At 60.6% G+C, this 19,604-nt stretch overlaps 1 protein-coding gene across 4 annotated transcripts; it reads right to left on the bottom strand.

The window, feature by feature from the left end:
• Window positions 1–75: 75 nt before the first annotated feature.
• RAB37 (RAB37, member RAS oncogene family) lies at window positions 76–11,091 on the bottom strand. 4 transcript variants are annotated; one of them, XM_068655139.1, is made up of 9 exons: window positions 10,785–11,091; window positions 6,932–7,042; window positions 2,900–2,941; window positions 2,681–2,747; window positions 2,546–2,598; window positions 2,097–2,162; window positions 1,667–1,723; window positions 1,341–1,417; window positions 76–1,263 (listed from the first exon to the last, which is right to left on the bottom strand). In XM_068655139.1, exons 1-9 carry the CDS (start codon window positions 10,836–10,838, stop codon window positions 1,158–1,160), a joined length of 633 nt encoding a protein of 210 aa, XP_068511240.1. In that variant the 5' UTR covers window positions 10,839–11,091; the 3' UTR covers window positions 76–1,157. The 4 variants fall into 4 exon arrangements, with proteins under 4 accessions (XP_068511240.1, XP_068511239.1, XP_068511238.1 ...); XM_068655138.1 differs by lacking the exons at window positions 6,932–7,042; window positions 10,785–11,091 and adding exons at window positions 4,346–4,456; window positions 5,213–5,572; XM_068655137.1 differs by lacking the exons at window positions 6,932–7,042; window positions 10,785–11,091 and adding exons at window positions 4,346–4,456; window positions 5,201–5,568.
• Between the last annotated feature and the right edge of the window lie 8,513 nt (window positions 11,092–19,604).

Raw genomic sequence — 19,604 nt, 5'->3', positions numbered from 1 at the left:
CAGCCTCCCACGTCGCGGGCCCGGGGCAGGGATTTCTCAGGCAGAGAAAAAAGAAAAGCAGGCGGATGCAAAGCCTCCAAAATACCCAGCTTTAATCTGTAAACTCGCACAGAGACACCCGGCAGGACAGCGGGGGCGAAGGAGGCACCGGGGCAGGGGGGGGTGCTGAGGGGGTGCTGTGCCCGGCAGCCCCCCTGTGCATGGGGGTCATGTGCCCTGCAGCTGCCCTCAGCACCTCCAGCAGCACCCCAAATATTCTCTGTCCCAAATATTCCCCATCCCAAATATTCCCCATCCCAAATATTCCTGTCCCGGTGCCCTGCATGGCACAGGGTGCTGGGGGGGGGGGGTGATGCTGAGCACCGGAGCCGCAGCCCCGCGGTGCCCGAGCCTTGCTGCCCGCACCCCGCAGCCCCCAGAGCTCATTTTGGGACACGCACGAGTGCCCCCGACCCACCACGGGTCCAGGGACCCTGCAGAAGGTCTCCAGACCACCAAGGGCCGCTTGAGCCCCGTCCCCAGCCTGCGCGAGGCCGCAGCTGGTTTGGTCCGGGGGGGGCGGAAATGCAAAAAGCTTTTCCCTTAAATAAAGAAAAAGAAAAGTCTCCAAACCCCACAGCTGCACCGGGGGGAAATGAAGGTTTTCCAAACTGCCGCGTGTGCTCCAAGTCACCGGGGGCTCCTTTAGCTCTTGCTCCAGCTGTGGCAGGCGGGGGGCAGGCGGGGACACCCCCGGAGGTGCCGGCGAGGAGCTGCGACCAGGGCTGGGCACCGGCACCGGGATGGGTCCGGCGGCTCCCCGGGGGGAAGCAGCGGGGAAGCGGGGCAGGATCCGGCCCTCGCAGCTGGACGGGAGCACAGCGGGGGCACGGGCGGCCGCAGGGGAGGAGAGGCCGGGTGCTGGGGCCGTGTCCTGGGGTGACGGTGGCACCGCCACGTCCCCTGGGCTGGCGGGCACCGCGCCGTGGTTGGGGCGCACGGCGAGCCCCCGGCACCACCCCGCAGGGCGCCAGGATCCGGGCCCTGCTCAGCACCACGCCTGGAATAATGTCCCTGCTCCTGCACCCGCTGCTTCGGCACAGCCCTGGGTGCCGGGGGCAGGATTGGGCCCCGCTGTGCCCCAGCCCTGCCTGCGCCCGGGTCCCTGCCCGGCGCTCTCAGGCGAAGGCGCAGCAGCCGGATTTCTTCTGCTGCGCCTCGATGTAGTCGTGGATCTGGAAGCGGGGCTCGTCCGGCGGCTGCAGCGCTCGCTGCTTCAGCTCCCTGGGGGCGGCAGGGCCCCGTTACCCCCGGGGGACACCCCCTGCTTCGCCCCCCCCCTCCCAGCCCCGTGCACTCACTTGGCGATGGCGAGGAAGGCCAGCTCCACGTTCATCCCCGTCTTGGCGCTCGTCTCCATGAAGGGCACCCCGTACTCCTGCGAGGGCGGCACGGCCCCATCAGGGGGCAGTCCCAGACCCCCTCCTGCCCCCCCAAAATCGCCCCCTTTGGCTGGGCGGGGTTTGGGAACGGGGTCACCTCCCCTCCCTGCTGTGCCACCTGTGCCATGCAGGCCTGGGCACCGTGCAGAGTGGGTGGCACAGCCACACGGGGTCCCGAAATGAAGCGCCCGTGCTTGGGGTGCTGTGGGGGTGTCGCAGGGGGTGCAGACTCGGGCACGGCTCACCCTGGCCAGCGAGGCTCCGTCCTCTGTCCTCACGGCCCGCTCGCTGCTCACGTCAGCCTGCAGAAAAAGGGAGAGCGTCGCCCAGCTGGGGGCACCCCAAAAGCAGGCAGGTGGGCGCACGGGGGGCTCCCAGGATCTGTGGGGTCAGGGAGCCAGGAATGCCCATTGCCCAGAGGAGAACCTGCTGAGCACCCGGCACCCACAGCGGGAGCACCCACACTGGGATCACCCCGTGCCAGGAACCTCAGCCTCGTGCTGCCCTCCTCTGGCTGCCAGGGACGCGGCTCCCCGGCCCCCCCCAGCCCTCTGGGGTCACCTCCAGCCTGGATCCCCCAGGAGGGCAGGGACCCCCCCAGCCTCATCCCTCCTTGGAGGCATGGTCAGGGCGGGGACAGCCTCGGGGTGAGGGGAACGGGGGCCCTACACGCACCTTATTGCCCAGCAGCATGATGACCACGTCCTTCTGTGCGTACTCGTGGATCTCCGTCAGCCAGGCCTGCGGGGACAGCAGGGCTGCGTCGGGGGGGAGCACCCCTCACCCTGCACAGCCCCCCACAGGGCTGGGAAGACCTTTTTTAATTTAATTTTATTATTATTATTTTTTTCCCCAGCGGGAACCATTCCAGAATGAGGTGGAGAGCTCTGTGAACACCCCTTCTCCTCCTCAGCCCTGCAGGTAACTCGCCCCCACCCCAAACTTTCCCATTCGCCGTGCCCCTAAACAAAACGCGCCCAAGGGGACGAGCTCCGAGCTGCCCGGGTCTGCCCAAAACAAGCGGTGCTTGTTGCAAAACAGCCTTAAAATCCCCACTCCCCATCCCAAAAAAAAACACAGGTGTCCCCAATCCCTGGGGACGAACGCGGGGCGGGGGCACTCACGCGGATGTTGTCGAAGGACATCTTGCTGGTGATGTCGTAGAGCAGGAGCAAGGCTGGAAGGGAAGGGGCCGAGGGCGTTGGTGCTGTGGGGAGAGGTCCCGGGGGGCTCGCCCACCCCCCTGGCCCCCGACCCACCTTGGGCATCCCTGTAGTAGGCGTGGGTGACGCTGCGGAAACGCTCCTGCCCCGCCGTGTCCCAAATCTGCCAGAAATCGTCCCAATGAGAGCAGGCAGCGCCCCGCCGGCTGGGGACCCCCCTGCAGCCCTGTGGGACCACGGTGCCGAGCCCATTTCATGCGGCAGCAGGGCCGGGAATTGCTCCCCCCCAAAAAATACCAAAAAACCAACCCTCACCTGCAGCTTCACCTTCACGCCATCCACGGCCACCACCTTGTTCTGCGGGGGAGAAGGAGAGGACGGGGCGGTGAGCACAGGGCCCCGCTGCTGGAGCTGGGGCTGCAGGATGGAGCCCCCTTGCTACAAAACCCCGTGCTCCTGGGGGGGCACAGGGTCACGGGGGGGGGGCTGCGGGGCTGCCCTCGAGCAGCCTCCCCTGGTGCTTGCCCGGCATAAAGCCGCCCTGTGTCCTCGCTGGGCGTCGCGAGGAATTTGGCTCCGCGCTCGTGCGCCCTGGCAAAGACAAGGAGAGCCTTCAGGGCCAGCAGACGCTGTGGGATCGGCCAAACGCCGTCCCCGTGGAGCTCTCTGAGGGCATCTCGGGGGGGGTCCTGCTGGGGGCTGCTCCTGCCCCAGCCCCCGTGGCGGGGAGGCGAGCGGCTCGGGGCACCGAGCCGTGGCTGAGCCGAACCCCGGAGCCCGGGGACTTCCCTCCAGAAAAAGTAAAAAGCAAAGCGTGGGTTGCTCGGAGGGTGTTGCAAGAGTCTTCTGCAGGCTCGTGCTCGGGGGTGGGTCTGGAAACGGAAGGCGGGTATAAATAATTGGGTTTCCTGGAACTGTTTGAGGTAGAAAGGCAGCTTCTGCGAGGACAAAACCGGGGGGGGGGGGGGGGGGTTAGCTCGCGACGTGGGATGAGTGAAAGAAAAAAAAGCACCATCAGCGCGCTGCTGGGGGGCAGGAAGCCACACAGCAGCTGGTGGGACACCAACATGGGGCCGAGGGGGTGCCCAAAAGCCGGCAGCAACCCCTCGGCCACGCGGTGCTGGGCACGGGGGGGGTTTCTTCCCCTAGGGCGCAGAGGAAGCGCCACGATAACACGGCCCAGGGCTCCCCCCCGGCACCCAACCCACCGAAAGGGCTGTAACTCGTGCTGCAAGTGGCTCTTCCTGGCGGCAGGCGAGCTGCTTGAACGCTGCCTCCCCACAGAGGTGGGGGCCCGGCCGTGGTTTGGTTGCAGAAAGCGGCCGGAGGGGAGGGCAGCGGGGCCGGGTGGCACGGGGGCTGAGCAGGGTGACTCCATGGGGAGCATCGCTCGCCCCCCGAGGTGTCAGCCCCGGCCGGGTGGAGCTCCCAAGCATCCCGCAGGATGGATTTTAGGTGTAAAATGAGCGCAAACGAACTTTAGTTTCGCTAATTGAAGGGGAAGTGCCCGCGCTCCGCTCGCTCTTCCGCCCGCAGCCGCTGGTGCAGCCCCGCCGCGGAGAGGTGCAGGAGCTTCAGCAGCCACCAGCAACCACGTTTGGTGCTGCTGGGAGACAGTTTGGGGTTCGGAGGCCCTAAAAGCCCCGAAGCCCCTATCCATCCGTCCATCTGTCCGTCCGTCCCCCCAGCCTGTCCCCAGGGCCCCGGGGGAGCCAGGGCCGCCCTCGCTGCCCAGGGGACGGGTGGCCGCGGTGGTCTCACCCGGAAATCTATGCCCACGGTGGCTATGAACGTCCCGGAGAGAAAGGCCCCGTCTCTGAACTGCAGCAGGAAGCAGGTTTTCCCCACGCCCGAGTCTCCGAGTAACATCACCTGCAAGGTGGGCGCAGGGGAGGTGTCGGCGGGGGCGTCCCCAGAGGCACCGGGCTCCCCGCTGTCCCCTCCTGTCCCCCTCCTGTCCCCAGGGCTTGTCCTGCGGGGTGCGGGGAGCCCCGTGAGAGCCAGGGGGGGACCAGTGGTGCAGCTCTGCCGTCCCCCTGAGGAAGGGAGGTGCTGGGAACTCAGCACCAAAGGCCACCCCGGCCACCCCGGAGCATCGCGTCCTGGGGAACCGGCCACAGGAGCAGCCCCGGTGCCCCCCCCTGGGTGTGCCCCTCACTGGGGCTGGTGCACGGCTGGGGCAAACCCTGCCGCTGCCTCCCAGGGCCCTGCCGGCTGCAGACAGCAAAGCAAACAGGGCTCTCGTCCCCTCCTGCAAAGCAAACAGGCCCCAGCCCAGGCGCTGCCCCGCTGCCCGCCGGCACGGCGCGTACCCGCTGCTGCCCCATCCCCTCCCACGCTGCCCTTTCCCTGCCCGGCAATGGGATCGTGCCAGGAGGGATCCCGAGCTTAAAGAAGGCAACGAGCACACTGCCGGGGCTGGCACCCACACAGCGAGCCCCCTTCCCCCCCGCCACCCCTTGTCACCCCTTGTCACCCCCTGTCACCCCCTGCCACCCTCTGCCCCTTCCCGTCCCCGCTCTCTCCCGCTGCAGCAGGAGGCAGCCGGCACCCAGAGCAGCCTCCGCCAAGCCCCAGCCTCCATCCCCTGGTCCCCCCCCCCAAACCGTCCCGCACCTTGCCGGCCACCTCGTAGTCTTGCAGCGGTACCGGGGGGGCCCCGCTGCCCCCCACCCTGCTCATGGTGCGTCCGAGAGGAGCCGTGCGTCCCGGCCCGCCTTCCTCTTCCTCCTCCTCCTCCTCCTCCAGGAACTCTGCCCTTGCCCCCCCCCGAGCAGCACCGAGCCCTGCCACCTCCCTGCGGGTGCACACACACACGGTGGGGGGGGCAATGATGGGGCCACCCCCACACTTAGCAGCCCCCCCAAAACCCCTTGGGCTGCAAGGATGAAGACCCCCGGTGCTGCAGCATCACCGAGGGGCGGCTGCTTGCAGGGGGACGGGCTCACCCCAGTGACACCAGTTACACCCCAGTTACACCAGTTACACCCCCAGCACCCCCCCCAGGAGCCGTTAGCAGGAAGCTGCGGCCAGGCGCTGCCGTGCTCAGCCGGAGGGGTGCTGGGGCTCCCTCTGCCCCCCCTGCTGGGTGCTGGGGCTCCCGCTCCCCCTGCCGGGACCCTCGCCCAGCCCCCAGCCCCCTGCATCCACCTTTGGGGCTTTGTGCCTCTCCCGACTCATTTGGGATAAGCCCAGGTGTGGGAACGCAGGAGAGGTCCCGCGGGGAGAGCCGGGGGGTTGCATCACCCCAAAACCTCTCCACGAAGCCGTGTCCAGACCCACACCTTTAGGGCTGCTGGGGGCTTCGGCCCCACAGGGACCGCGGGCATCTCCCCCTGGTGCCTTCAGCCCCTGATTTATTTCCCCCGGGACCCCAGCGGATCCTCACGGGACACAGATCCTGATCCCAGCCCCCTGCTCCGGCACCGCCACCCGCTCCGTGCTGCAGCCACCCCCTCGCTGCCCCTGGGGACGTGGAAATGGCAGCAGGATTTCCAGTCCCAGCCGGGGCATTTGGGGTTCCTGCGGGCTCTGCGGCCAGCACAGTGCCCGGAGCTGAGGACCAGGGCACGTGGAGCTGCTGGATGAGGCCAAACCCTGCTGCGGGGTGCTGGGAGGGAGGATGGGGGGGATCCGGCCCCGCAGGGGCTCACCGGGCTGGCTGCTGCTTGCTCCGAGCTGTGAGCGGATGGGGACAGGGAAGGGGACAGCGTGACACAGGGCTGGACACAGGGGGCTGGCCAGGAGCCCCCCATCGCTTCCAGAGCCCCCGGGGCCAAGCTGAGCTCACTGCATGGGGGGAGAGCTGGGGACAAGGGGTAGGAGCCCGGCGCAGCATCGCCTGCCTGCGCTGCCTCTTGGAGTGGGAAAAATAAAATATCCAGGAGCTGGGGAGGGTGGGGGGGGAGGCTGAGCCTCCTCAGCCCCCCCAGGGGCACAGCACCACGTTTCCCTGCTTCCTTGGCCTGAACCAGGGAGCGAACCCGCTGCGTGGGGCTGGCCTTGCTGTGTGTGGGGTCCCAGACCTGGGTCTCCGATCCGGGCTCCCCGGCAGGGGGGACACGCTCCGGAGCCGCTGCCAGCCCCGTGGCGGCTCTACAAATAGCTCTGGATGGCAGCCTGGGGCTTTTGGCAGCTCTGCCACCATCTGCTTGAGTTTTGTACGGGCAGGACCCGCGCTGGCTGCTGAAGGAGACTCCCCAGGGGCGATGCAGGGGCTGTGCGTGGGCACGGCCTCGCCATGGGGTCACCGCACGGCGCCTCCTCCAGCCCCAAACGCGGCTCCGAATCCCCCCCCAGCCCTCTGCCCGGTTCCCCCAGCCCCAGCCCCGAGGACCGGGCTCTTACCGTAAAGCCAATGCCCACGGTGGCGGAGAAGGAGCCTGGGATGAACTTGCCCTGGTCAAACTGGACCAGCAGAGACGTCTTCCCCACGCCGCTGTCTCCAACCAGGATGGTCTGCAAGGGGCGCGCCAAGGAACATCAGCGCACGGGGGCTGGCGGTGCCCCAGCGTGCCCCCAGGGTGCTTGTTTTGGGGGAAGGAGGAGAAGGGAAGGGGTCTCGGGGGTGGCAGCAGCAGGAGCAGGGGGGCAGCCCGGCCCCGTGAGCAGCCCCGCTGGGCAGCAGGTTGTCCCCACAGGCTGCCGGGCGCCACGGCCAGATGGTTCGAGCCGTGGTGCCCTGTCCTTCGCCGTCACCTTTGGTCCTGCTGCCTGCCTGGGGAGGGATTCCCACCCCTTGGAGCATCCCTAACCCATGGCCCTGCCCCAGCACGAGGCTCTCCCTCCCCTCCCTGCCAGCTCTGGGATTTGTTTGCAAAGCCCCCGGGTGCAAACATTTCCGTCCCGCCAGGAAACCGAGGCCCTTGGAGCCCCGTCCCAGCGCCACGAGGAGGAATAAACACTCGGCCAGCAGACGGCTCGCCCAGAAGTGCTTCTGGCCCCGTCCTTCAGGACGTGGGCGTTCCTATAGACGCAGCTCTGCCGAGCACGGGACCTGTGCTGCCACCTCTGCCCGTGCCCACATCATTTTGCTGCCCCCCAGTTTCCCCGTGGGGTTCAGACCCTGCAGCTCCTGCAGCCCTGCTCCGTCCTGGGCTCCGCACCTCGCCCCTGCCCCAGCAGATTTCGTGCCCTGGGGGATCCCCCCTCCCACGCCGCCCAGCCCCGTAGCTCCTGGCACCCACAGATCCCACAGAAAACGCAATGAATCCACGTTTTCCCTCAGAAGAAACCGTCCCCGCAGCAGCCACAGGGGAAGACCCCAGGAGGGGTTGTTGCTGTAGGATGCCAGCACCCGGTGCTATTTTAGGGCCACACACTATTTCCAGTAAAACACCGGTGCCCCAAGGTGCAGCAAAGCTCTGGGCAGGGTTAATGCAGGGGATGGCATTAATTATGGAGGGGGGGAGCTGGGCTGAGCTCCAGGAAGCCTCCAGGCCCTGGGATTTAGGGAACTTGTACAAAAGGCAGGCTCCCCATCAATAATTTAACCGGGATTTCTAGCAGAGACGACTCGGGAGCTGCTTCATGACTTAATCATGGTAGAAATCTGGATCTGCCGGGGAGAGGCAGCGGCTCAGCACCGCAGGAACGGCAGCAGGGGACGGGGACGTGCTGCTGGTGGCTTCGGGAAAAGCTTGGGGCTTTGTGGGGTACAGCACGGAGGAAACCCCTTTGCTCCCCAGCCATCGAGAGCTCAACTCGGGCATCCCTGAGCTGTGATAACACCAAGGCTGCCCCCTGGGAAGCTCCAAATCCTCCCTGCCTCCCTCCAGCCCCCCTCTCCCACAGCCTGCCCGCCCCAGCACGCCCTCAGCCCCGCTGTTTTCCCGTGGGAACGCTTTTGCTTGGAAAATGGGAAATAAAAAGCACTCGGCACAACGTGCCAGGGCCCACAACCCAGAGGAGGGCACCGTGAGTGCAGGCTGGGGAAGCCGTCCCCGTGCCCTGCGTGGGCAGAGGCAGCTTCAGCCCCCCCCCCCCACCCCTGCAGGGAGCCAGGTGGAGCTGCCCGACCCCAAAAAATCCTGCCTGCAGCTTTGGGCTAGGGACAGGGCAGCAGCTCCTCACCTGGGGCTGCTCCGCACCTAGAGAAGTGTCCTCGCTTCAAAACCACTGCCAGCTCCGGGCAGAGAGGAGGCAGAGCCATCGATGGGTGCTGGGGGTGAACCCAAGCAGGAAACGTGCTGGGATCTCGCTCCTGGCAGCGCACGAGCAGAGATTTGGGGCTAGAGAGCCTGGAGAAGAGAGGTTTTGCACGGCTGTCAAGGCAGCTTAGGGAGGTGCATTTCCAGTGCCAGCCGAGCAGGAGGAGAGCTGGGATGGTGCACGTGGGCTGAGGTTACTTTTTTGGTTTGTTTTTTTTTAAGCTTTAGCATGTGGCAGCTGGACCTGAGCTAAAATTGCAGCGCCTGGAAGCCCAGCAAGGAAAAAAAAAAAAAACAAAAAACCAAAAACCAGTCCTGGTAAGGGAGGGCAGGGAAGGGAGAGGCACTCCTCTGTGCGTGGGCTCCCTGAGCTGCTGGAGCCCAGCCCCACAGGTTTGCTCCTGGGTCAGCAGAACCTGGCACTTGTTTTTACCTGCTCTATATTTGAAATGGAGCCATCCCGCTGCAGGCAGGTGGGTGTCTGAGCCCCTCTCGTTGAGCCCAGGACCCTCCCCAGGCTCAGCCCCAGCAGGGGCTGCATTGCAGTGCTCAGACAGCAGCCCTAGGGGCTGGGCACCAACCCAAAACCCCCCCAGGGGATCCCTGTTTGATCCCCCCCCAGCACCGTGGCTCAGCGGGGACATCGCTCTCCTCCCCCGGGGCTTGTTCCAGCTGAGTGGATCCGAGCATCCTCCGGAAGGAAGAACGATTTGGCAACGGGTCACATCACCTGAAAGCAGAGCCTGTCATCCCGTGCCAAGCGAAAGTTTTCTGGAACAGCCCAGAACAAACCTCTGCCGTCCCTGCTTCCATTTCCACCTTGCTTCTCTCCCCCCTCAGACCTGCTTTTAGCCCCCGACCAGCATCAATTTAACCTTGGTTCCAGAGCGAGCTCTCCGGGGCTTTCTCAGCTCATCTGCAATGTGATTCCTCGGGCAGGAACCGGATCTCTTGAGGTATTTGCTGCCTCATGGCCCCGGAGCTTTCTTGTTTCTGCATGACAAGCAACCCAGGCAGCAGCGGCAGCAAAACACCCGGGGAAAAGGCAGAGAACGAGGGGCTGGATGGTGACCTGCCCAGGCAGCTCTTCTGCCTGGAAACTCATCTCCAGCAGCATGGAGCCCGGCTGCAGCAGCGTGCTGCTGGGGATGAGGGAGTTAATTAAGACTTTGCGAAGATTCAGAGTTTTTCTCGAGTCATCCCCAGGGGCACGTCCTCTCTTCTCGGTGTGCAGCAGGAATGAGTCGGTAGTAATTGATATTTTCCTGCTAATCAAGGGCTGGGCACGCTGCCCTGAGTAAAGTGGGATGTCAGACAGGCTGGGGTTTGCGAGGGGAAACCCTCCGGGCTCCAGCCCTTTCCCTGCCTCCCCCCAGCCCCCTGCTTTGCTCTGGCCCCTAGGAGTGCAAGCCCTGCACGGGCGCATTCGGGACTGCAGGAAAACAGCGTGAAGACAGCAAAAAAAAAAGGGGGGGGGGAGAGACAAGTGGATGTGGCAGAGATCAGCATCTCCTCCTGCTTCCCGGAGTTGCAGGGCAGTGCCTGGGCGCAGGGAGCCGGGGCTGTGCTCCAGCAGAGCCTGCAGCAGAGCCTGAGCCAGCCGGGGGCAGCGGCAGCCCCAGCACCCCCCCGGCCATGTGGGGTTACGAAACGGCCCCAGGGCCAAGGAGAAGGACTTGAAAAGCAGCAGGGCGGCGGTGTCCCGGCTCCTTCGGGTGCCTCCTGCAAGCGGGGCACGGGCTGCGGCTGCCCCCCAGCACGGCGGGGCTGGCCCCTCTCCAGCTCCGCTTTGCACCCATGTCCGAGCCCCCCGGGACCCCCGCACCGCCCCCCGGCATCGGAACCGACCCCCCCAAACCTTCCCAAACCAGGATGGGGGCTGCAAACCGAGTCCAGAGGGGCAGGAGGGGCGAGGAGGGAGTTAGTGGGGGAACTTCGGGCTGCCCCCTGCCCCCGGCCGGTGGTCCCGCATCTCCCCAGCATCCCCCCCCCGGGCTCCTCGCATCCCCCCAGCCCTCCTGCGCCCCCCCAGCTGCCTGCCCTACCCCTACCTTGTGCAGCAGCGCCTCGTTGTAGCCGGCCCCCGCCGGGCCTGCGGGCTCCATGGCCGGGCTGCAGGGGCCGGATCCGGCTGCTGGGGGGGGGAGCCGGCAGGGGGCCGGGCAGTGCCGGGCCAAGGGGGGGCCGTGCCGGGCAGAGCCGCTCCCTGCAGCACGGCGGACAGCGCCCAGCTCGCCTCCAAGCACCGCGGACAGCGCCCCGGCACGGCACGGCCCGGCACGGGTCCGCCCGGCTCGGCTCGGCTCGGTTCTGGCCCCGTTGGGTAGAGGAGCAGCTCCTGCCCGGGGCTGGCAGCCCTCCTGCTCCTCCTGCTCCTGCTCCTGCTCCAGTCCCTCTCCGGGGGTTCCCTTTCCTCCATCCTCTCCACCGGGAGGTGCTGCCCTCCTGCCTCCTTCCCTCCTTCCCCTTTCCTTTTTTCCTCCTTCCCCCTTTCCTCCTTCCCTCCCTCCTTTCCCCTTTTCCCTTCCTCCATCCCTCCTCCTCCTCCTCCTCCTCTCTCCATCTCCATCCCTCCACCGATGCTCTCAGCCCTGGGCTCCGAGCTGGGAGCACGAACCCATCTCAGCCACGGGCACTGAGCCGTGCTTCATGTCCTGCTCACCCTAAAACCCTGATTTTAGGGCTCCTCACCCTGCCCAGGGTTTGTGCCAGCCGGGACCCCTCGGCCCCCTTAGGACCCCCAGCAGCTCGCTCTGGGCACACCCCGCACTCAGCCCTGCTGGGATCCTGCTCAGGGCCACAGCCAGGAACAAGGCAGAGCTGTGCCCACACCCTAAGTGAGGGATCCCTCTCAGACCCTTTTACTCCCAGCTCCCTTAGAGCAACCCGGTGCTTGGATCAGGAGGGCACGAAGCAACCCTGCCCTGGGGGAGCTCTGTAAGAGGACTCAGCTCAGCCTCCTGTCCCCCTGCAGCTCGGCAGACGGCCCCGAGCAGAGCAGGTGCCAGGAGCCATCTGCACCCCCCCCCCCCGCCAGCTTTCTGCCTGTGCCTGACATTGCTAATTACATCTGCCCGTTAATTCCTCCAACAGCAGACACAGGGCAGAGGATGGGGCAGGGCAACGACAGCCAGAAACGAGGAAAACCAGCCCGAGGCTGGGGAGCTGTACCCACAGCCAGACCCGGCACGGAGCACCCTACACCCCGAACCCCCAGGTCTGGGGCACCCAGAGCCGATCGCCAGCACAGAAACAAGCAGCAACACGAGCCGTGTCTGGATCAGGTCATTGATAAGAGGTGAGGCCGGCCCTGAGGTCCAGCACGAGGTGCAAACCCGGGTGGGGCCAGGGAAGAGGAGAGCATCTCCCAACCCCGGGTCCTGTTATTGAATGGGGGGGGGGGTGGAAAATAACCTGTGAATTTCACCCAGAGAGACTTCAGCACAACCAGGGGGATCCTGCCCCCGCTGCCCGAGCTGTGCTGAGTGTGCTGGTGCTCAGCCGAGCCCCTCGAGGGGCCAGGATGAATTTTACCCCCCTACAAAGAGGAGCTGCAGCTCCCTGTGCACCCCTGCCCAAGGCTGCAGCTCTGGGGGGGGCTCCCGGCTCAGCCCTGCTGTGGGAACGGCTTGGGGAGCATCCTCCAAGTGGCCTCAGCTCCAGAAATGTTCATTTTCCTTTTCCAAGCCATGACAGAGAACTACATGGGGCTGCTGCCGGGCCAGCAGGACGGAGACCCCCATAAAGAGCAGCTCACCTGCCCTGCTGGGGGGTTACACCAGAGCCATGCTCAGCCCCGCAGGGTTAGCAGCAGGAATTTTCCTAATTCATCGTGCCAATGCCAAGCCTGAGGCAGCTCTGCCCTTGCCCAGCCGGGATTGTCCTCCCCCACCACCAGAAGAAAACCAGCGGCTTCCCCAGCAGAGGCTCCCACAGCCAGCAGGGGATTTATGGCCCCCAGCAGGTGCATGGCCCCGAAAGCAGGGATGAAATGGGAGAAAATGACCGATTGGCAGGAGAGATTGCAAAGGAGCCCGCAACTCACCCCATCATTTGGCCTCACTTGCCGGTGGGTTGTACCTCTGACCTTCCTCTGAGCTTCTCTCCTTGTCTGTTGGTCTGCCCGGGGGAGCCCTGGGAGGTTTGCACCCAGCACGGGGCGTTCTGCTTCACTGCAGTCCTGCTCCTTCTCAGCTGCCTGACCCCGCCAGCTGCCCCTGGACTGCTTGTGTAGGACCCCAAACCTGGGGTTGGGCTCAGTGTTCCGGTCAGGGTTACTTTTAGGGTTGTTTGGAAAGAGTGAAGACACAGAGTCCAGTTGCATGTGGGGCTGCATAAAGGCTCCCCTGGGGAGTTCAAGTGTACCCAAAGGCTTCCGTTGGGGGCACTTTTGGGGGTTAGGGTTAGGGTAATGGTGAGGGTTAGGGTTAGGGTAACAGTGAGGGTTAGGGTTAGATCTGCCATTAGGGTTAGGGTTAGGGTTAGGTTTAGGGTTGGGGTTAGGGTTAGGGTTAGGTTTAGGGTTGGAGTTAGGGTTAGGGTTATGGGTTAGGGTTAGGGTTTCAATTTAGGTTTAGTGTTTTGGTTAGGGTTAGTGATAGGGTTAGGGTTATGGTTAGTGTTAGGTTTAGGGTTATGTTTAGGGTTAGTGTTACTGTTAGGGTTAGTGTTAGGGTTTGGGTTTAAATACAGATAGTCTGGTTGCATGTGGGGTTGCGCAAAGGCTTCCCTGGGGGGTTCAGGTATAACCAAATGCTTCCGTTGGGTGGCCTCTTTGACGGGAGAAAGCGGCTTTGTACATGTTTTCTAGGGTCCTCTTAAAATTTGTCTCAGTGTTCCACTTAGGGTAACATTTAGGGTTGCTTATAAAGAGCAAAGGCAGTGTCCAGTTGCATGTGCAGTTCTTTAAACGCTCACCAGGGGAGCCCACATGTTCCCAAAGGCTTCCGTTGGCAACACGTTTTGATGGGAGAAAGTGTCGCCGTATGTGTTTTCTGGGGTCCTATTTTAAATTCGGCTCAGTGTTCCTGTTAGGGTTTTGTTTAGGGTCGTTCGGAAAGAGTGAAGACACGGTATGGGAGTTTAGTTTGGAAGCCTGTGGAATCTGCTAGACACAGAAATAAAGGAGCTAGTAGAAAAACGCAAGATAAGGTACAAGACAAGTAGCACAAAGTCGAAGAAGAAGTAACAATCGAGGAGTTGAGAAAACAACCAGTACGAGCAGTCCGCATGGCAACAAATCAACGGGCAGAATAAGAGCGTGATAGTCGTGTGAGCACTAATATAGCCACCGATGAGCGAGCTTGCCTGGGAGCATAACCAGCATGTGCAGAGATGCTGAGGGTATAAATGCAAGGATGTATGCTCAATAAATGCTTCAGTTGCACACCAGCCTGGAGCCGTGTGATAAATTCCCTTCAAATGGTGACCCCGACGTGATGGGTGATTCGGGACGAGCAATGCAGGCATAGTGACCGACGGGAACCCCGCTGAGTGAATGGAGCTGACAGCGGGACTGCAGCTTCCACCCCAGGACCACACCTAACCCCAGGTGAGCAGCGGGCAGAAGTATGGGGGCGAAGCTATCGGCTGAGGAGGAGGCGATAGTGAAATTGTTGAGCAAACTCTTAGAGAAAAGAGGGAGAAAGTCTGATCCATATAAACTGAAACTAGAATTAAAGTTTTTGCAAAAAAACAGTGCCCCGTCGACTGTATCAGTGGTGTTTGATGTAACTACTTGGGAACATGCAGGGACTATTGCTTGGGACGCAGCTTCTCGGGGAAATACCACAGCGGTGGAGGTCAGGACAACTTGGTGTTTAGTAACTGAAACGTTAAGAGCTTGGTGGGCAGAAAAAAAGGTACAAACTGCAGTGGCACAGGCAAGCGAAGCACAAGATGCTGCTTGTGCACCAACAGAAAAGAGCAATGTGATTGATTGTGTAAAGGAGGCAGAAACAAGCCCTAGCCCATTTCCTCCACCTTTGTCACCATTGGCACCCCTGCTAGGGGTTATTTCTATGCCCCCCATCTCTCCCCAAAGCGAGACCCCTCGATCAAGTAAAGGTTTTGACCCTTGCAAGCATTGGGATGATATACGCCGAGAGGCATTGAGAGATGGGGACCTGATGGGCACGGCCTTTCCAGTAACAGTACGGAATAACGGGCCAAATGAGTCCAATGCTTTTCAGAGGGACTTGATAAAGGAACTGAGAAAAACAGTCACGACCTACGGATAGCACGAGCCTCTCACCCAATCATTATTAGAAAATGTGATGCCAGGTCAGTTGCTGGTTCCGTATGATTGTCGCCAAATGGCCGCTATGATCCTCACCCCGACCCAAAAATTGTTATGGGAACAGAAATGGAGAGAACTGTGTGAGGTAGCGGCACTGCAGGATTTAGGAAGGACGTTAGGGGACCCTCTTACGGGTGCAGGGCTTCCTCAGCTGATGGGGACGGAGCCGTTAATAGACCCAGGATTACAAGCTCGGCTCAACGATGCCATCTTGCGACAGTCAGCCCCAAATTGCATTACAAGCCCTGCTGAAACTGCCAGAATGAACCTTGTATGCAATTTGTAGACAGACTGAGGAATTCACTGGACAAGCAAACAGATAATCATGAAGCTAAAGAGGCTCTCACGTTGAAACTGGCGATTGCAAATGCTAACACAGGTTGTAAAAAGATTCTGCAATCCATGCCTAATGGGACAACCTTGGTGCAAAGGATAGAGGCTTGCAACCGCGTGGGGTGTGTTGAACACCATACGACCGCACTAACCAGTGTGTTCCCTGCAGCATTAGCGATGGGCAATGATAAACAATGTTTTTGGTGTCAAGAGATAGGACATTTTGCCACTAATTGCCCTCAGAAAGGAGGGGGCCCTGTGGCGGCAAGGGACCGATAGGGGAAGGATGCAGTGTTATATTACTGGGATGATCCAGCACCACTCTGACTGGACTTTTTGTGCTACTGGGGGTGATCGACTCCGATTATGAAGGCATAATACACGCAATGGTTTGGACACCCTCCCCTCCAGTACATGTCCCTGCTGGGACACGGCTAGCTCAATTGGTACTATTTAAAGCTCTAGTGCCCCATACAGAAACTAATACATAGGGTGATGCAGGGTTTGGATCAACAGGACAACCAGAAGTCCTCTGGGAAAACACTCTTGCCACCTCAAGGCCTATGATGACTTTAACATTTTATTATCCAGAACTGGCACAGACTACCCAGGCGGTTATTTCTGTGTTGGGGCTGATGTCACGGTTATAGCCATGAAGGACTGGCCAAAGGACTGGCCTTTAGAATTGATCACGAAGGGACTTGTAGGAGTAGGAGGATCATCGCAAACCTATCAGTCCAAATACATGCTAACAATCAAAACACAAGAAGGCTCTACCTTTTCTGCTGCTCTCATCCCAGTTAGCCTTCTTGGCAGAGATGTGATGGCACAAGGAAACTTCACCGTGAGATGCCCTGAAAATTTTCGGTATCAGCCATTGAAAAGCAACCGATAATGAAACTCACCTGGAAAACTGAAAAACCAGTGTGGGTGGATCAGTGGCTGCTCCCCGCAGAAAAGGTCGCAGAGTTACAAGAACTTGTTCAGGAGCAATTGAAAGCAGGGCACGTAGTCCCAACCACCAGTCCATGGAACTCGCCCGTGTTCGTAATTAAAAAGAAGAGTGGGAAATGGAGATTACTACACGACTTTAGAAAAATAAATGAGGTCATGGAAGAAATGGGATCTCTCCAACCAGGTTTGCCTTCTCCCACCATGATTCTGTGTAACTGGAATATTGTTATTGTTGACCTCAAGGACTGTTTTTTTACTGTTCCACTCCACCCTAAGGATGCACCGCGATTTGTATTTTCGGTACCAAAAATAAACAAAAGCGAACCCATGGATAGATATCACTGGACTGTTCTTCCACAAGGGATGAAGAATTCTCCAACCATATGCCAAATATATGTCGCTAAAGCTCTGGCCCCTATTAGAAAACAATATCCCGAGACCTATATTTTCATTACATGGATGATATATTGTTAGCAGTGCCTATAGAATCATTAACCCATGAAATAATTCAGAGGCTGAGACAAGAACTGCAAACATGGGGGTTGCAGATAGCCCCTGAGAAAATCCAATCAGGGATGGTGCTGGTCTGTTCACAGGGTGAGCTTCTTCAGACCCATGTGGTGGACGACTGGAAGCCGAAATGTCCACAGAAAGCAATTCTCAAACTGCAGAATAGCACCCGGTCTATCGCAGTAAAGCAGCACAGAGCTGGGTTTGCTCCCAGGCTGCTGCTGGTCTTCCTGCAAAATGATGGGAGTCCCATTTCTGACCCATTTCTGCCAGCTGGCTCCTGGGGGACATCAGGCAGAGCTCCTGGAGGAGAACAGGGCTTGGTCCGTTGTGAGGGAGACTTCACATTAGGAAGGCTTTTCAGGAGAAACCTGTAGCAGGGATTGCCTGGATGATTTCTTGTGGTTCAGTCTGTGTTCATCAAAGCCAAGGCAGCCAGGAAAGAGCTGGTCTAAAGCCCACAGGTTGGGTTGTTGTTGGAAGGATGAAGCCAGGGTGAGATGCTGTGGTGTTAATTAAAGACCCAGGGTGTGCTGGGCTCTTACCCAGCATGGATTTGGCTCTCAGGTGGCTCTGTGACACACTCCAGGCTGCTGCTGGAGGTGGTGGGAGGCAGCGGTCCCACTGCAGGAGGAGCACGCGGCCATGAAAAACCTCAGTGGGATAAATGTAATCCTGGAGCACATCGAGGAGAATAACCCTGAGCTGGAGAAAATGTTTGCTCTCACCAACACGTGCCTTTTGCTAAAAGCAGGGTGGTCCGGGGGTCCCCACCATGGTGGCTGGAGGGATGGGGAGCTGGGGGAGCAGCGCCTAAACTGGGTGAGTTTCCACTTGTGGGCTGGAGCCTGTTGGCTCCCCAGAATCATCACAAAGTAGAAACTGGGGTTTCCACTGCATTATGAAGGGTATTTTATTTTTTTCCTTTCTGTTCTTGAACTCTATGGGGATTTTGCATATAGTTGCGCTAAGTCAGTGAACATAGGTGGAATAGATGGATGCTAATGGGAGTTATTTTGTGGCTAGGCACACTGCTGATTTGGGAAGAGCTCCAGGGTGGATGCACATCCCTGCGTCCCTGCGTTGGCATTGGACTGAAGGACAGCCTGCCTGGAGTGACTACGGAGTCAACAGATCCCTTAATGCAGCTTCTCCAAACACTTTATAATGAAAAGGAAAAAATAAAATAAAATACCTGCGTGCTGGTTAGGTTGGAGCCCCCCATAGCCACCCCCTCTCTGCAACATGCTCATCGGTGCAGACCTGTGGCGTTACGCTGCCTGCTCTGACAGCAAACACAGCACACCAGGGACTTCCTAATTTTTATTTTTTATTTTTTTTGGATTTGCAGAGACTGGAACTTCTCAGAAGATTGCTCCGGTCCCAATAAAACTTTCCTTAAGGACGTGTTTCAAATCTCGGGCAGCCTCTCCTGTCAGAGCTGATTTCCTCGAGCCGCCAGATATCGAGGGCACGAACTCGCCGTGAGCACCGCAGGGCCCGATCCTGCCTGAGCCCAGCACCCGGCCGGGAGCTGCCTCGGCCTTATCTGTGGGTGGAAATGTCGGGGGCTCGTCATGACAGGGAGTGGGAAAATGTTGGTGAGAGCATTTCCCGAGCTGACGGTGCTGCTTCTTGCCTGGCTTTAGGGATGGGTGGCGGTGAGGTGTCTGCGGGTGCTGGGGTGATCAAAGGGAGAGGGGGGGCAGGAGGCGAGCCGGACCCCACTGAGGTGCCACCGTGGGCAGGGAGAGCCTTTCTGCCTCCCCCAGCATTTCCCCCTTGAGCTTTGTGCTGGTCTTTCTTCAAGATGATGAAGAGCAGCAGTCAGCAGGTGATGATTTAGCATGTGGGAAGCCTGAGCGTTATCGGTGTCCCTGTCCCAGCTCCTTTCAAACCCACAGTAGGAATCTCCCGAGCAGGAAGATGTAAACTGCCTGACTTTGTACCCATGCGAGGTAACGTGACTGAGCCTCATAAATCCCTCCGGTTCTCATGTTTCAGCCCAGTTTCCTCAGGAAAATGAAAACTGCCCGGTCCCGTCAGCCAGCTGTAAGGAAGGGAAGGACTCATGCGGGCTGGGGTCAGCCTCAAAACCTTCGCACCCCAAATGCCATCAGTGATTTGGGCTCGAGTTTCGGCCCTGCAGCGTGTATGGGATGCTGAGCCGATCTCACTCCTGTTTTCAGGAATAAATTCTCAGAAAAATGCTCGGAGGCAGCCCTGCAAGGCAACATGAATGCCTCTAGGTGTCACAAGAGTGTGTCGGATCACACCCGCACGCTGCCCTCATTGCTTGTCCGTGAACATTTAGGGTCCCCCTCCTGCTATGGGGGCTGGTGTGGGGCTGTGCAGGGCACCCCAGCCCCACCTCATGTCCCCAAGAGCAGAGATGTTGATGCGGGGTTGCCCGATGTGAAACGGGAGCTGGGCCCCACGCCTCGTGCTGGGACAAAACCTCAGCAGCACTGCCTGGCAGGTCCCCATCCTCCAGTCCTGCTGGGGACCATTGCCCATCCCCATAAGGTGAGACCCCAAGTGCAAGGGCCCGTGGTCAGTGCTGGGTGACCTTTTTTTCTCACAGCTTTCATCGCTGCAGAGAGCTGGGGGATCGAAGTTCTGGCATCTGCAGCTGGGCCTCCCACCCGCAGCATCTCTGGGAGGTGATGGAGGGATCTGGATCCCCCCAGGTGTCAGCCCTGCGTTGGGTGGGCTTCCACTGCTCTGCCCCAGAGGGCGAGGTGGAGGTGGGTGAGAGATTTCTGGAGGTGGGGCG

This window comes from Anas acuta, chromosome 18 (assembly GCF_963932015.1).
Source record: "Anas acuta chromosome 18, bAnaAcu1.1, whole genome shotgun sequence".
NCBI lineage: Eukaryota > Metazoa > Chordata > Aves > Anseriformes > Anatidae > Anas > Anas acuta.
Note: the sequence above shows the minus strand (reverse complement) of the source record. Positions and strands in the feature narration are given on the sequence as shown.